Raw genomic sequence first — 18,081 nt, 5'->3', positions numbered from 1 at the left:
ATTTCTTTTCTCACCTTGCCACTCACACCAGCATTTCAGCTTTGACGGTGCCCTTACCCAGCCCTGGACACTGTGCTCCACAATGCTGTTCTCTGTACTCCCACAGGCCTTTGATCATAGTTCACATACCACTTACCCTATTTTGTATGTATCCTATTTATTATAAGCAATTTAGATGTAATTATTTTGAGTAATTAGTTTTTTCTCTCTTTCTAGATTAAAAACACGTCAATGACAGAGGTTTGATCTTGTTCATCTTCTTATCTCTCACTGTATATAGTATTATGTACTGAACATAATAGGAACTCTATAAACGTGTACTACGTTGAATTGTATAATTTTACATGTTTTATGCAAGTTTTAAAATAAAAAAACGTTTTGCTTTAAGGATTAAAAGACTTAGGAGAACAGAGAACTACCATACTGCAAATACAGTATAGCCCCCTAGCACCCAACATGGGTCTTGAAATATACAGTCAGTGTTCCCTAAATTGTGTTGATTAAATTGTGTGTCACAGACTGCACACCTAGTATGGTGAATACAGTGTTCAAAAATAAGTGTTTTTAGTCAAAAAAGACTTGGACAAAAGAGATGTCAGTAATAGCTACTTAAACCCATCATTACTACTGGAAAAAAATGCCCAAAGAAGATCAGTTCTAATGGTATTGAACAGCAAAATTATTCTGCTCTGGAATATGAGTTTTAGTTATAGGTTTGTAGTCTCTGTTTCCAAAGAAACTAATACCTGAGAAATTGAGCTTAAATTGTATGCACAAATGTATAATGACTTTTAGGATGCTTTACCTGAACTGTATTCAATGAAAATAATTACGTTTCCCATTTTATTTGTGGTAAATAATATAAAGAGCTAATGTTTGAACAGATTAAAAATTAAATACATAATAATTTTTAACTATTTATCTTGAAAGTAAAAAAACCAAACTTTTATAATAGAGAGTATGAAAGTTATTACTGAGGTAACTTTTAACAGTCGTTGCTGTTAATTCTTTAAAAATATATGTCAAAATGGTTAAGATCATGACCTGCTGTCAGAGAGACACCCGGGTTACATCTATAGCTTTAGACCTTGACCAAATTACTTAACCTCCATATCTCCATTTGCTCACCTGTAATATGAAGATAACAGGAGCATCTATTTGAAGGGTTGCTGTAAAAATGAAATGATTAAATGATACTGATTGTAAAGCACTGTGCCTGGCACCAAAGTGAGGCCTTGATAAATGGTAGCCATAATCATCATCATTATTATAGAAGTTAACCTAGTTGTAATTATTTAGAACTTGGTTATATATTTTATATACATAAAATATGTGATATCGGCGAGATATGTAAATAAATCGCAGCTACCTTCTGGCAATATATTTTACGAAGCAGTCTTCTTCCAAAGGAGATCCCAAGGCGGCTAGAGCCACTCCAGCCAAGTGGCACAGTCCTCACCCCTCGGGAGCGTGGGTGGCTCTGTGGCGGGCCGGCTCCCCAGGCTGTGCGGCGGCCGCGCGGTGCTCAGCGGGCGCGGGCCTAGGGCGGGCGCCGGAGCCCGGACGGCGCGGCGGGCCCCGGACAAGCCTCCCGCGCCGCCCCGCCCTCTCGGCTGGGATGAGTGACGGCGACAACAGGTGCGGTGCGGCGCGGCGTCCGCGGCTTCTCCGGAGCCCCCGAGTTTGGCGCGTCAGGCCCCCGGGAGTCAGACTTTGACTCTGCAAACTGTCCTCCTCGCCCCGCACCAGCCTTCCGAAGTCGCCCCTCAACAGGCTTCTTGCACCTTAGTGAAGCCTGAGGTCACCTCCACCTCTCGAAACCCACCAGTCCCAGAGACCAACTTTTCTCCAAAGGGGAGAAGGAAAGGCGTGAAAGGCGTGCGGTGCATGGAACTCTGCATAACCGTTCGCTCCCTCCTCCCCAGCCGTCCGAAAACAGGCGAGAGTGGCTCCAGAAGGGAGCCCTCGCTCCGCACACCCCACGCCCGCCCCGACCTTCTGTACGCTCTGCCCCTGAGACGGCCCAGCTCGGCGACCACTGGCCACCGCCGAAACCCGTCCGTCCGCGCCCCTCCCCGGGTTGCGGCGCCCGCCCGCACCGCCGTCCGCCGCCCTAGGCGACGCCGCCTGCCCCTCCCCACACACTCCCGGGTGGCAGGTTCAGGCCCCGGGTCCGAGTCTGCGGCCCTGCAACTGCCACCAACGCCGTCGCCGCCAGGGGGAGAGAGTCTCCGTCGGGAAACGTGGTGTTGCTTCCTGGGTGTGAAGGTGCTTTCAAACTTTAGGTTTCTGTTCCTTTCCCCCTGGCTTTTGAAGAACAGAGAGGAAGATGGAGACCGAGTCCGGGGCGGTGAGTAAGGCGGTCAAGGCCCGGGGTCCTGGGCTCCAGGGTTGTGGGGAGAAGGAGCAATGTGGACTCCGTCTGTGAGGGGCTGGAAGGGCGAGTCTAGAGCCTGCGATTTTGTCGGGAGGTAACGTGGTCAGGGAGCCTCATCGACTGCCGCGAAGAGCGGCCCGCCTGCAGGCCCCGTCGGGTTGTGTCGCGGGGTCGCAAAGGTCCGGCCACCGGGGCTTGGACGGGGTGTAGATGGGCTGGGAGACCTCGGCAGCGACCGGGAGGCGGTGGGTGGCTGGGCCCTGTGCACCAGGCCGGGTCCAGGCTAGAGAAACAGCTTTCCCGCCAAAATTAGGCTCGCTGCGTCTTTGACGCTCACTCCCACCGGACTCCGCCCAGCCACCCCCCTGAGGCGTTGCCCCGGCGGCTGATGCCTCCTCTCCTCGACGGGTCAGCGGGGACCAGAAGGCCCGAGAGACCTGGCAGGGGGCGGGGGCGGGGCTGGGTAACGGGTACCTGTGCCCGGGTCGGACCGGAACCTCTAGCACCAGGTGCGCGCCCAAGCCAGACAGGGCTGGGCGGGAGACCACTTAGGACCGAGGGGCTGCAGTAACGTGCCGCCGCGCCCCGCACGGCGCCCTGCCCGGCGTCCGCCAGCAGCCAATCAGCGAGCGCCACGCGGGGCTCGCAGGGCAGGCCGCACACTAGGCCGGCGTCGGGGTCGGTGCCGTTGAGGGTTCCCGCCACTGCTGCTGGCGGGTTTGCAGGGCAAAATTTCTCACTGGCTAGCTTTCTTTTCCCTCCCTCACTTTGGTGGGGAGGGGGTGGATCCTCGAGGCAGTGATCAAGTTCACGATGACCCGAGAGAACCCAAGGGAGTTGTCGCCTCGGCCATTTCCCCCAGCGCCTCAGCTTTCTGGCTTCGGAGGGGAAGGAGCACGCAGGCCGTAACTGCAACGGTTAGCCCGCCCTTTTCCTGTTGTCTTTGTTGGCAAAGTAGATGATAGATTTCGAGGTTAATTTTAGAGGGGAGGAGGCAGTGGGGGCACATTACTTTGGAGGAAATTTTAAATAAACTAGTACAAGAAGTTTTACTAAGGACCCTTACTTCTAACCCCAAAACAGCACCAATCTAAGTGATTTTCATACGTTTGCAGAATTATTGCCAGCAGAATTTGAGGCTTTCTTAATTAACTCAGTGAACCGCTAACCTTCTCTGAGGAACTTAAAGATCGTATCTACCTGAGCCTTGTTACTACCAAGATTAAAATATTTTCTAGGCTTTTATTCATGTTGTAGTCTTCAGCCCACAACCTAAGGGTTGGCATATCGTGAGCAGGAAGAAATTATTCATTTATTCATTCGTTCAACAAATATTTATTGAACACATGCTATATATGGTCCCTACTTTAGATGCTGCAGTGAACAAAACAGGCAAAACCCTCTTCCTTCTTTCTTGAACATTATATTATAGTGGAAAAAGACAGACAACAAACATAATAAATAAATTACATGGTATTACATGTTGGTAAGTGGTAAGGAGAAAAATAAAACAGTTGGAACCCACAATAGAACAGGAGTCTTAGAAAATGAAGAATGAAGTGAGTGATATGTAAAAAGTTCATGTTTTTCCTTCCTCGGTATCATTTAACTGATTTCTCAAGATTGGAAATAAAGCACTCTGTTCCCTTCCATTCACGTCATTCCTCTCTTAATGAAAACTAATGGAGTTGACTTTTATTTAAACAAATTTGGAACAAAAGAGTTCATCCATTGAATTCATTTTGTTTTTAAGAAGAGAATTTCATGAAGATTGATTTTTTTTTAACTTTGCAAATAGGTAATGACTACATTCTGTAACCCGGCAGAGAGAAAAGATTGTATCTACCAGAGCTGTTCTATTATCTCTAGCAATACAAATCCACAGTTGAAAAGTAAAACTAAGTATCCCAGAATCATCCAGTCTGGGCACTACGTCTTACAAGTACAGTGACTGAAGTTACAAATAACGTCCAGATGCCCAGGGAGGATGCTGTTAGGATTCCCAGTTTCTTTAATTGGCAACTACAACATAGCAATTATTAAATATGAGGACTCTGTGGTTTAAGAGATGTTTTTATGAACTCCCTTACTAGGGAGTGTTTTTCCCCCTTAAGACTAGATGGAGAATAGAGCCCAGAAGGTCCAACCTATAGCCCCATAGTCACTACTGGCCTAGTCATTTCTCTGTACATCTTGCAGAGATTAATTTAGGGATTATGGTTTTATTGGCCAATGAAGTGAAAGGAGAGCAAATGTGAAAAAGAACAACTCCATTATCTAAGTTGGAACTTCATTTTCATGAATTTGTTTCTCAGAGAATTTAAATCATCAACTCCAAGCTTTCTGAAGCACTCATTTAGGGTCTCAAAAGTCTGTTTCATTTTCCCAGAAGGAGAATAATTAGCAAGTTCTTAAATTGGTTTCTCTTTAAAATTCTATTCTCAAGCCTTGTTTTTCTTCAGATGTACCTGAGGAGTCTACTAGCTTGCCATTGAGCAAAGGTGTATATGTTAATATATATTTATTAAAATCTAAATTAGGTCCCCTGACTTAGAATTGTGAACATATGAATATGAGCTCAATTCTTTAGCATAAAGAAAAAATTAGTATAAAAATTTTAGTATAAAACTTTATACCTATGAGTTATAGGTATACAATTTTTTTTTTTTTTTTACTAAATCGGTCCACTTTTCCAATTGCCAAGTGCATTTTAAAAATTTGACTTTAGAGTTGAAAAACTGTGAACTTGTGTCGGAGTCTGTTTACTTGTCAATGCCCTTTAGCCAAAGACCATCACAAATTCACCTGCAGTTTATTAAAGTTGGATCTTCTGAATTAACAACAAAGAAGAACATATACCATGCAGCCTCTCAGCAAGAAGGTGTTAGAAGAACTTATTATAGGATTTAAGCTTATATTAAGCACTTTTTAGAGAGGATTTAATGAAGAGGGCTTTACTCTGAAATACGTGTTGTCAGGAAGTGGGAGTAATTCTATGTTTGGGTATGTTAATTCTTACCTAGGAGACAAAAATAGATTGAAGCTAAAGCTGTGATTGATAAAGAAGGAGTGGTCTTATCAGGCAGGATAGAAGGATGTTTGGTCATTCTTGTGGTTTGGGCAATGCCTTTGTTTTTGTCAATGTACAGATATGTTTATGGAGTGATCTTGTTTTTATCTTCATCCATCAGAATCACAGAGGAGCCTTGCCCGATGTTGGTGTTCTGTTAACAAGAGAACACCACAGCCTAGCTGTGAGTTCCCGGCCAACTCCTAACACCAGGGCCTAGTTGGTTGTGCCAGGCCAGCTGCTAGCTGTCCAGGGTTACTCTTCTCTTTTTCACACTTCTTTTTGAGTTTAATATTCCTCCTTAATGCTTATAATATTTAAATAGTACAGTTAATAATAACTAACATATGTATGTTTAAATAATATATTTAAGATTTAAGATCGTCTCTGTAGAGGAATGAATTCTACATTTCTTATATTTTTGTTGCCCCCAAAAGTTATTAGCTCTAATTATAATCTTCATAATATTAGCATAAAATTAAAGTCTGAAATACTACATTTTGTCAATGACTTCTTTTTGAAGGATATATGCTTTCATCCTGCATCAAAACTTATACCCAGTACTAAGAGTTTAAAAGAATTTTATTTTACAGCAAACATCAAATCAGATGCAAACAGATTCATTATCTCCATCCCCTAATCCTGTGTCACCTGTGCCTCTGAATAACCCAACGAGTGCCCCAAGATATGGAACAGTGATCCCTAACCGCATCTTTGTAGGAGGAATCGACTTTAAGGTACCTAATTATGCATGCAACATAGTGTATTCTTTGTATTAGAAGTGTTTTATTTCTCAGAAATTGTTTCTTCCTGCAACTTTAAAAATAATAACATATTTTCTATTTGCATAATAATTAGTAGGTTTCAAATTGTCTTAATATAAAGAATCTTTTCAACAACAATGTAGGTTAAATAGAGTATATATAATTGTCCAATTTCACATACAAGGAAATTGAGGCTCACTGACATATCTATAGGCTCCGAGCTACTTAGTGACAAAGTGAAAACTAGAATTCTATTTTTCTGACTCATATCTCCACATGCTTTATTTCACCATACCACACTAATTATACTTTTTTACGTAATACTCTAATAGCCCAAATAATGAGTGATTATAATTTTCAAAAGAAGACTCAATTAAGGAAAAAGAAAACAAAAACAGAGCAGTTTTATGAAATCCTGTTTCTTTATCCCAACTTTCATCTTAGACTCCTGAGTAACTTCCTAGACTTCTATCTTTTGCACATTGCTTTCTATCACCTAATTTAGAATTTGATCACTAAAAAAGGCCTGTGTCCTAGTCAGAATAAAGCATTTTAACAGTAATATGTTTAAATAATGTAATCAGCCATTTCACTCTTTCAGAGAGGCATAGTTTTGTGAGATGTTTTGCAGCACCACCATGTGGGAGGTGGTAGTTAAACACCTACAGGAAAGGCAAGCATGGATAATTTAGGAACACTCTTACTTCCAAGTGGATATATCGAAGGATTTCCAAGCTTCCATATTACATACTGGAAATTTCAGGGAGAGTTGTCTTAATTTAAAAAAATGTGCAATTAGGGTATGATATTTGACATTTAATACTCGCTATCTTCCAATGATCAATCTCTCACAATTTGTATGGAATTACTTTTTTCCTGCTCAAGATAAATGTTACACTTAATGTATTTGTCAAAACTGTGAGTCTTAAGCAAGTATGTGATTGGTTCACTAAAAATAAATTAAGGAAAATAATTTCTTATAAAATGCTTATTTTTTTAAAAAATTTTCTGTTTCTGTAGAAAATATTAATAGCTGACCATAAATATTCAAGTTGAATATTCTTGTTCAGAATTTATATTATATTAGCTTAGTATATTTTTAAATAAATAATCAATAAATGTACTAATTTATATGGCTAGGTTAGTGTAGGTTTTTATTGAAGCCAATCAGCTACAATATGAACTTTGGGGGCCATTGTTACAATACAGTCATAGCTTTAACATAACTGCTAGGGTTCTCTCCCTCATACTTATACCTTTTGCAAAACCATAGGTAATTTCCAGCAAGGAAATACGTTAACATAGTAGCAAGCAGTCTCAAACTTTTTAAAATTCTTCTTTTTAGAACCCTACAGCCCATCCCTTTTAATATTTAATCATCTTGACTTTCTGTCTCCTTACTTTTCAGCAAAGAAATGGAGCTGCAAAATTGAGCTAGTGATTTTTCTATCAGAGAATAGTTTGAATTAATTTGTTTTCAAGTCTCTAATAGAAACCTTATTCTGACATTGATTCCATTTTGTGTTTATTGAAATGAGGCAGTCAGTTATTCTCAGATTAACTCAGTATTTGTCATCATCCAGTTTAGCAGGCCTTAGGGTACCAACTAAAAACCAGTAAGTAGTGAAGTAGCAGTGGAACTCAAGAAATATTGCTCTGCTGTTAGGCATGTCTTTTCCTAGATATATAAAGAAAATTTTTTTCTATGGATATTTAAAGTTCCTCTTGGGGGCAAACACTTATAGCTGAACCAGAAAATGAAATTGCAATGAATTTAGTGTGAATACTCTAGAGAAAGGTGATATGGGTCTATTATGAGACTATTTCAATTAAAACCAGATATGCCAAACCATATTTGTAGGCATCTTATACATGATAGTCTAATTATGACTCAGTTTTTTTGCATATCATCATAATGTCTGTATTTAGCTGACATGTATATTGAGTACAGATAAAGCATCTAAAAACTTTAAATCTTGTAGCCTCTCTGTTGTTATCACAAATTGAGTTCAGCTACTTTTGGAAATATATTTCCTTCCTAAGACCTTACTTTTCCTGGGGACTCTGCTGATTAAAATAGAGTGACTGGTATAGGCCAGCATAACCTAGTTCCACTGCTATGACTGTGGGCCTCTCTGAACCACAAGAACCAATAGTAGTATGCCCTTAGTATAGTTATAGCCATGCCTAGTACAATTTTATTAAAAACTGGCTAACTAGAGAACAAGAATTCCTTTAAATAGTGAGCTTTCTTTGTAGTTTTTTTAAAATTCAGCTTAAAATATTTTATTGCAGTGTAATATTTTAACGACATAGTATTAACAACTCTGCATAAAGCAAAGTATTCATATTGATTTTAATAACCTAGTGGTTTCATGCACTGTTTTTATGATGAGAGGCATTCTTACATCCATATTGTTATTTATGTTACCTTTTGTGTCTCCAAACCAAGCATAGGAGTTGTTTCATCTTTTATCAATTAAAATGGTTTTTGTGTGTTTTCTTTTTATACCATTAGACAAATGAAAATGATTTAAGAAAATTTTTTTCCCAGTATGGGTCTGTAAAAGAAGTGAAGATTGTAAATGACAGAGCTGGAGTGTCCAAAGGGTTAGTATCACTATAGATAGTACATGGAATTGACAACTGTATTTTTATTGGATTACTAGGTTTTGTATACTAATTTATTTTGGTTCCATTTTTTAAAAGAGAGTTTCATGCCTTCTTCTTTCCTCCTACCTTTTGATTTCAGTGTGTGTGTGTTTGTGTATTTTGGAGGAATGCTGACACTATAATATTCCTTAATTTATTGGAAAGTTATTCTTGCAAAGGCTGAGGGACCACTCATTGTTCGGTAATAAGCACTTAATGTCGAGTAGCTCTTGTCCAGTAGCCAAGGAACCAGAAACTAAAGGAATCTGATGTTTTTGGAATTGTATACCTGCTTTAGACTAGAGAGAACTTTACTTGAAAAAGGCTGACACAAAAGAATGTCCATAGGTTGTGCCTCAAAGACCTAATTAGGGGACTAATCTGAGAAATATAACTCTTAATGAGAATGATTTTTAATTGCCAAATCAAGGAGAATGAAAATTAAGGGGGGAAAGCAGTAGGATTTGTCTAGAACTGTCTAGTGCCCTTAGAGCTGTTTCAGTGGATTGGTATATTCAAAAGCCAAATACCAGAGAAGAAAAAGGTAGTTTGCATAGGGTACTCGCTTAAGAAGTTTGACTGCAAAGTTAAAGAAATTGATGAAGGATTATGTTTGTTTTCCTGAAAAAAAAGACAATATATACATACTTATAGGCATAAAGGAAGGGACCAATAAGGTGGAGGGAAAATTATATTAGTGGGAAACTACATGTAAGTATGACAGGTGGACACTTTGGAAGAGATGAGATCCTGCAGAGGTTATTTTTAAACAAATGAGATATTTCCTGAGACTGACAATCAATATTAGGATGAAGTGAGATTGTACTTCTTTTATTTGGCTTAATAGAATTTGTAATATACATTTTTTAATCATTGAAAAACACACATAGAAATGTAGACTGTATTTTATGCTTTTTCCACGGGGTGGTATATGTGTTCTACAAAAAAAAAAAAACTAATAATAGCGTAAAAATATTTCTTTAGCCTTTGTTTAATGTTTGGGCAAATAGAAAAAAAGAAATTCCTTTGTTGAAAAAGAAAATTCATATATAATACAGTAATTTTGAATTGAAGAAACAGTAAATGTTTACTAATTATACAATACATAATTATATAATAGTAGTTATGAATTGAGGAAAATAATAGTTTAGCACTACTCAGAAGAGTTTCCTTAAGTTATCCAAATAGAGATTACATTTTGGGGGGATATACTTTTTTATTTCTTTCATTCCTTTTTTTCTACCTATTTGGCTTTTTGGACATGGCATACATTGTGTATTTGTGTCTTGATCGTATGTTTTATACTCTGAAGGTAACAAGTATATATGAAAAAGCATATATAAAGTCTGGGTTGTACATATTTTTAATTGATTTTATTTGGGAAATATACTAATAGTTGCATTATCAGTTTATATATGCTGATAATAGTAAATAATATGTTTGTATACTCATTTACCAACATAATAAATTTTATTATGTTGAAACTTTTAAATTTTTAAAGGTTTTCTTCTACTTTGATTTCTATTTAAACCAAACTTCTATCATTTTAAAAGGAGATTACTGCTCTGCACTGAAATTTATTGCATCCCAATTTGTAAACCAGAATACAAATCTCTCATGCTTTCCTGCCTTACTTACAGCTCAGGTCTGAAACTGTTTCAAGATCCCCGGTTTTGTTTTTTTTTTCTTTTAGGCCCCTCCCTTTAAGAGGAGGTGACAGTGTTAAGCTGTGAATGATTCTCCTAAGTTTTGCATGCTGGTGCATCAAGAAAAAATGTTCACTCCTCCCACGGCCCATTCTTTCTTTTTTGTTTTTTTTCTTTTTTGGGCTGCGCCTTGAGGCATGTGGGATGTTCCCCAACCAGGGATCGAACCCATGCCCCCTGCACTGGGAGTGCAGAGGCTTAACCGCTGGACTGCCAGGGAAGTCCCCTGCACTGGCCCATTCTTTAAAAAAAAAAAAAAAAAAAAAATTTATCTTAATATAACTCCAATGTAATGTTCTAAGATAATAATTAATACATTTATTTAGGTATGGCTTTGTCACTTTTGAAACACAAGAAGATGCACAAAAAATTTTACAAAAGGTAAGATATTTTGGTGTATTTAACTTAATTTTTAGAACTTCTTTCTTTGAAACTAATCCTTTAAGGTATTAATTTAATAATAGTAGGGTTCCAGTACAATGATTGATTGCTAAAAAAAAAAAAAAGTTTTTATCTTCTTTGCATCTTAAGATTGACATTGGTCTCCAAAAAAATGAATTAAAAAAAAAAGATTAAAGAGAAACTTTATCTGCAGAAAAACAAATTCCAAATAATTATGTAAGTATGGTTGTGAAGTTATAATATAATTTTTCACTTTATTTGCTTAAACTAAGAATTTAAGGATGTATCTTTCCTGAAGTGTTAATAGCATTTTGAATTCCTAAAAAACATTACAAATGTAGATTCCTAGAGTGAGGTTACCTGAGATCATTTCCCTCCTCTGAAAAACTTTATATAAACTAAGAACATTCATAGAAAAAGTCTATAGCCTGCAGTTCAATATATAATAACTTTAAATTTGGCAACTGTAACATTTAAGTTTTTTAGGAAAAAATTTTATTTAAATTGTATTTAAGTCATATGCAGTTGATTCTCATTATTTGTAGTGGTGTGTTCTATAAAATCACCATGAACACTGAATTAGCAAATATTGAAGTGCTGCACCTAGAAGAATACAGGCCTAGGTTCCCACAAGCTTCTGCTCACAATCTTTTCATCAGCCAATCAATACGTAACTTTGTCTTATGTGTGCTTCTGTTTAAAGATATTTAATTTATATTTTTGATTCATTAACACTGAACTCGTGGCCAACAGCACTATAACTCATGCCTGAATTAAATCCAGCTAGCACATATTTTCTCCATTAAGGCACATGACAGTCTTTTTGCACTTAGGAACACTAGCAAGCACTTCAGAACTATACTTGAGGGCCATTTTAAATAGCAAAACTACCAACATAAGGCACAAAAATGTGAAAAACATGACACTAAATAGAACATGAAAAGGACAATTGTTTACAGTATAGAAGATGGAAAAAGAAAACAGTGTCACCCTATTTGACCTTAGCTGGGACCACGTGTGTAAGGCGACTCAAATTTTTCACCTGTCTGCTCACATACACTAATAACTAGTAAATCGCTAGATGAGGAATTAGGGTCAGAGCACTGGAACCAAGATTCACACTCAGATCTATTTAAATCCAAAGACTTTGTCCTTTCCACTATGCCTTGCCGCTTTCAAAGAATGATAATAAAATAATTTATTTTTTCTTATTTTAGGCTGAAAAACTTAATTACAAGGACAGGAAACTGAACATTGGTCCAGCAATAAGAAAACAACAAGTAGGGATCCCTCGTATGTATTGAGAACTAATGTATTTTTCAGTATTTTTGCATGGTTCTTTTTTGAAATATTAGACTTTTAATAGAACTTCATTAAAATATCAGCTTTCTTTCATTTAATAAAGTACATTTAGTGAAGTTGGTGGTCAAATGAATATTTCTTACCACAAATTAAAATATATTAGTTTGCAGGGTGGGGGGGGCTAGGCAAAATTTATATAAATAATGATGTTTAACTATATTCCATATAGTTACATCTTTAAAGGAAAAATCTTTTATGATAAAAATATAGTTTAAAACTACAAAAGAGGGCTTCCCTGGTGGCGCAGTGGTTGAGAGTCCGCCTGCCGATGCAGGGGACACGGGTTCGTGCCCCGGTCTGGGAGGATCCCACATGCCGCGGAGCGGCTGGGCCCGTGAGCCATGGCTGTTGAGCCTGCGCGGCCGGAGCCTGTGCTCCGCAACGGGAGAGGCCACAACAGTGAGAGGCCCGCATACCGCAAAAAAAAAAAAAAAACTACAAAAGAAATTAAAAGTAGTTAATTACTATTTAGAAAATGTTCTAATTAACAAAGTAATTTAAAATTACAGTAAAATTACAGAAAGTGAAAATATAGAACAAATATCAGAAACTCTGGTTGTATGGTACGTACTGTATCCCAACCACATGTATCATAATTAACAGAGGAAACAATCCCTAAAGCTTTAGGAATTGGCTAAGTTAGATGCCTTCCTCAAATTTTGGTAATGCTTTTGACTCTACTCTTTTTTTCCTCACTCTTCCCATTTATTAAGTTAGACATCTTTACAGTTAACATTTTACCTATAATACTTATTAAAATCTCCAACAGAATCTTTGGCTAGAAGGAGAAACTTTGCATAAAATTTGTAACTCAATTTTTTATTCTTCCTTAGCTGTGTCCTAGTGTCTACTGGGATGTTTAAGACATTAGGTGGATATTGTACATCTGTTAGCAAATTAATAGATTGTGCTCATTTGGACTGTTTTGTTTTTGACTTAGAAGTTAACAGATATCAAGTTTAGTTTTGACTTAGTATTTGTTAATTTAGAAGATAACTGAAGTGTCCTTAGTAAGTTGATATTCCAAAATGGAATGCAGTAAATATGGCAGAATCCTGAATATTTTCAGACTACTATTGTTAGTTGCAAGAGTTAAGCTATAACATGTAATAACAGTTCTTTAGCCCATTATCACCATCAGTAGGAACAACTAGTAATGTTCATATTATGACCCACAAGTTGCTAAAAATAGAACATAAATCAGCACTATGCTGAATGCTTTCAAACAGATGAATAGTTATTTAAGAACTATTCAGTGCAAGGGTCAATGTTATGGGTTTTCATTTATTTCATTTAATCTTTACAGCAATCTGTGAGGTATTATTTGTTCTAGTTTTGTAAATAGAAAATTCAGCTTATAAAGGTAAAGTCATTGTTTTAGAAACATTTCTGCTGAAATAATCTTAAGTGTAGAGGAGAGTTAATCTGGTCATGCTGTGGGTCTTAACCCAATGGCACCATACCAGAATTCTAAATTTTCTTTAAATTCTTTAATTTTCTTTAAACTTTCTTTAAAGTCTCATGGTTTATGTAAAACTTCATGCGCAGTTTGTATTCTGTTCTATAACACTGTATTGTTTATTAAAATGTTTCCTAAAAATAATTGTTTGAATAAGACTGATTCTGTAAGAAGATCACCGTGTTCAGCCTGTGCCTTTTCATATTTCCTGACATAACCATGCTAGGCCCAAATTTGAGAAGTATGGGGTTAAATAACTTAACCAAATGGTAGCATTAGCCTTCAAATCCAGGACAGTTTGACTCCAAAGCTACTTTTACTTTTCTACAAAGAAAGAATAAGTATTAAAGGTATATTTACAAAATATAAGGGATTCTTATCTCATTTTTTTCAAATCTATCACTTCTTTTCCATCTCCATTACCAATATTCTAGACCCAGCTACCCACTTTGCTTGCCGTAATTTCTAGAAAAGCCTCCTAACTGGTCTCTCTGAATCCAGTCTTGCTACCTTCCAACCTATCACACACAAGGCAGCCAGAGTGATCTTTCAGAAGTGCACATCTTATCATGTTATTCTCTGATTATTTCGAGCTTTCCTTCTCTTTTCTTTCCATGCTTTAGCCATCTAGCCTTCCCTCAGTTTCAGAACTTAACCATATTCCTGATATACTATTTTCTTTACCTAGAATCATCTTTGCCATCCCATTCATTCTTTTTTTTTTTTTTTTTTTTTGCAGTACGCGGGCCTCTCACTGTTGTGGCCTCTCCCATTGCAGAGCACAGGCTCCAGACATGCAGGCTCAGTGGCCATGGCTCACGGGCCAAGCCACTCCACTGCATGTGGGATCTTCCCGGACCGGGGCACGAACCCGCGTCCCCTGCATCAGCAGGCGGACTCTCAACCACTGCGCCACCAGGGAAGCCCCCCATTCATTCTTTAAAGCTCAGCCCAAAACAAATGTCATTTCCTCACAGATGCTACATATATACATATATATATTTGAAATGTTCACCACTGTACCCTATACTACCTCTTCATGTCTTTATCAAAATTGTATTTAATTAATTGTGTAACTAACCAATGACTGTCTTCCTTACCAGAACCTAACTTCTATGAAGATAGAGGCCATGGCATGCCCAATTTTTTTCTTTTTTCTTTTTGGCTGTATCACTAGGGCCTAGTTTAATGCCTTGTAATAGTAATCACTCAAAATTTATTTATTTAACAGATAAACCTGTGGTTTCTTGATGATCTTTGGAGGGAAATCCATGAACCTTCTGAATTGCATGCAAAATTTTGTTTGAATATATGTATTTTTGAGAAAAGGGTCTGTGGCTTTCATCAGATTCTCAAAAGCATTGGATTAAGAACCACTAAAATATGCTATAACAATACTAGATAAAATGTGGTGAAAATATGAAAGCTGAGAAGTAGTAGTGCTATTTAGAGTGGCAGGTCAGTGCTGCTTACAGTGTGGTTTGCAGCCACCAACAGTTCACTTGGAATCTGTCAAAATGCAGTTCCTCAGGCCCTATCCCAGGCCTCCTGAATCAAAATCTCTTGAAAGACCTGGAATTTGTATTTTAATAAGCTGTCTAGGTTATTATAATGAATTTTAAATTTTGAGAAGCACTAGTATAGTGGAAGGAGGATTGCCAGTTCAGTAATTTATATAACCTGTTGGTCAAGTACTTAAATCTAACTTGGCATATAAAATTTTTAAAGTCTCCTCCTGACAAAAAAAAGAATTTTTTTTTAATTTTGGGGGGAGGAGTATATATAACTTTCACCTAGCAAAAGAGATGAGGACCCAAAATTAGCAACATAAAGGTCTGTGGTCATGTTTGTAATAGCAGCAGTTGTAGCAAAGGGAGACTAGAGAATAAAATATAGTCATAGCATGAGTGAGTGCTTGCTGATAGTAGATCCAAAGAATTTGTAAGGTGGAACAAGTGTCTTGAGGAAAGTAGAATTTTGTCTAATTTCACTGCCTCCATCTTCTTTGGCCTTTTACAAATAGACAGTCTTACTAAGATCTTAGGAACTTCACTACAGTGTAGTCTTCAGGAAACTCTAAATTGTATGTAATTTATATTTGTAAAAATAATGACTTTGCTGATAATAATCTCAATTGTTAAGTTTTGTGTTTCATTATACTAGTATTAAAACCTGAATTGGTGAATTTTTAGTATTCCTTATTAAACTTGTTTCTTTTTCTTTCATTTACCTTAAGCTAACAAAAGCTCTATGGTAGTGAGTTTGAAAATATATATTTCAAAGGTACTTTAACATATGGAATTTTTTAAAGAACTTATAACATTCAATTTTTACTGTAGCTATATATATGTGTTAAGGTAAACATTTTCCATTGTTCAGAAATTACATTTTTAAATGTTAAACTGAACATTTCAATTATTACTATTTACACCTTGTTTTAGGTTCCAGTATAATGCCAGCAGCTGGAACAATGTATCTATCAACTTCAACTGGATATCCTTACACTTATCATAATGGTGTTGCTTATTTTCCTACTCCAGAGGTAGCTTCTGTCCCACCACCTTGGCCTGTAAGTAATTTCATTTTAGAAGGGTTTCTATCTATTACTATTAAATTTTTTAATTCTGAAATATTTCAACCACAGAAAATTACAAATAATAATAGCCATGTAGCTACCACTCAAATTTAATAGAGGTTAACATTTTACCATATTTACTTAAGTTCTTTTAATAGGGGGAATAAAATATGACAAATTCAAGTAAAGTCTCCTTGCCCCAATTATCTTACCCTCTTTCCTCCTTAGAGGTTAACAAGAGTATCTTTTCTGTCCATTTTATATGTTTTTACTACAAATGTAGATATCCTTAAACAATAGTATTGCTTTAGGCAGTTTTTAAACACTATATAAATAATCTGGTTTTCCTAGTCAACATTATGTTTTTGAGATTAAACCATGTTGATCCTAGCATATCTAGTTCATTTATTTAAATTTTTTATAATATTCCATTGTATGAGTGTATATTCCCCTATTGATGGACATTGTAAGTTTTTTCTACAATCAAGACTACATTGAGGAAACTATACTCAATATTTTGTAATAATCTATAAGGGAAAAGATTCAGAAAAAACAGTTATATATATATGCATAACTGAATCACTTTGCTATACACCTGAAACTAACAAAACATTGTAAATCAACTATACGTCAATAAAAAAATTTAGTAAGATGAAGTATTTTCAATGCAGTTTTGATATTGCATGTACTCTTTGTAAATTGCTTGTGATTTTTAAAAATTTAACCATCGAGGTCCTATTTTTTATTCTAATCAATTTGCATGACTTAATGTAGAATCAAAACTTCATCATTTTATATATAAATTTTATACAGTATTATTTAATCTTTTTCATTCTTTCTGAGTTTAAAAGTTTTATAACTGAATCAATTGATTTTTTCATTTTACTTCATCACTTAAAATTTTGCCCCACTAGGGATCTGATAACTACTCAGATTTATTTTCTGCTAGTTATTCCATGATTTCATTTTACTTAAGTCTTTAATCTGTTTGGAGCTTTCTTGGGGTACGTTCTATGGTCATATTCCACAAGTTCAGAGAATCACATGTGGAGTTTTGTTTGGTTTTTTTCTGAACAAAAATGGGCAGAAGATCTAAATAGACATTCCTCCAAAGAAGACATACAGATGGCCAAGAAGCACATGAAAGCTGCTCAACATCACTAATTATTAGAGAAACGCAAATCAAAACTACAATGAGGTATCACCTCACACCAGTTAGAATGGACATCATCAGAAAATCTACAAACAACAAATGCTGGAGAGGGTGTGGAGAAAAGGGAACCCTTTTGCACTGTTGGTGGGAATGTAAATTGATACAGCCACTATGGAGACCAGTATGGAGGTTCCTTAAAAAACTAAAAATAAAATTACCATATGATCCAACAATCCCACTACTGGGCATAAGCCCAGAGAAAACCATAATTCAAAAAGACACATGCACCCCAATGTTCCTTGCAGCACTATTTACAATAGCCAGGTCATGGAAGCAACCTAAATGCCCATCGACCGATGAACGGATAAAGAAGAAGTGGTATATATATACAATGGAATATTACTCAACCATAAAAAGGAACGAAATTGAGTCATCTGTTGAGTCGTGGATGGATCTAGAGACTGTCGTACAAAGTGAAGTAAGTCAGAAAGAGAAAAACAAATATCGTATATTAACACGTGTATGTGGAACCTAGAAAAATGGTACAGATGAACCGGTTTG

At 36.8% G+C, this 18,081-nt stretch overlaps 1 protein-coding gene across 1 annotated transcript in view; it reads left to right on the top strand.

Annotated features, from left to right (window-relative positions):
* Positions 1-2,329: 2,329 nt before the first annotated feature.
* The window catches only part of BOLL (boule homolog, RNA binding protein), a gene marked incomplete at both ends in the record, with an annotated part of 61,009 nt that continues 45,257 nt past the window's right edge, over positions 2,330-18,081 (top strand). The window contains 6 exons of the mRNA XM_081243263.1: positions 2,330-2,350; positions 6,041-6,184; positions 8,730-8,821; positions 10,896-10,950; positions 12,189-12,264; positions 16,234-16,361. Of these exons, the coding sequence (XP_081099389.1) occupies positions 2,330-2,350; positions 6,041-6,184; positions 8,730-8,821; positions 10,896-10,950; positions 12,189-12,264; positions 16,234-16,361 (516 nt within the window). The remainder of the gene's footprint in view (positions 2,351-6,040; positions 6,185-8,729; positions 8,822-10,895; positions 10,951-12,188; positions 12,265-16,233; positions 16,362-18,081) is intronic.

The sequence above is a fragment of the Mesoplodon bidens genome, assembly GCF_964165515.1.
Source record: "Mesoplodon bidens genome assembly, chromosome: 8".
Classification (NCBI taxonomy): domain Eukaryota; kingdom Metazoa; phylum Chordata; class Mammalia; order Artiodactyla; family Ziphiidae; genus Mesoplodon; species Mesoplodon bidens.
Note: the sequence above shows the minus strand (reverse complement) of the source record. Positions and strands in the feature narration are given on the sequence as shown.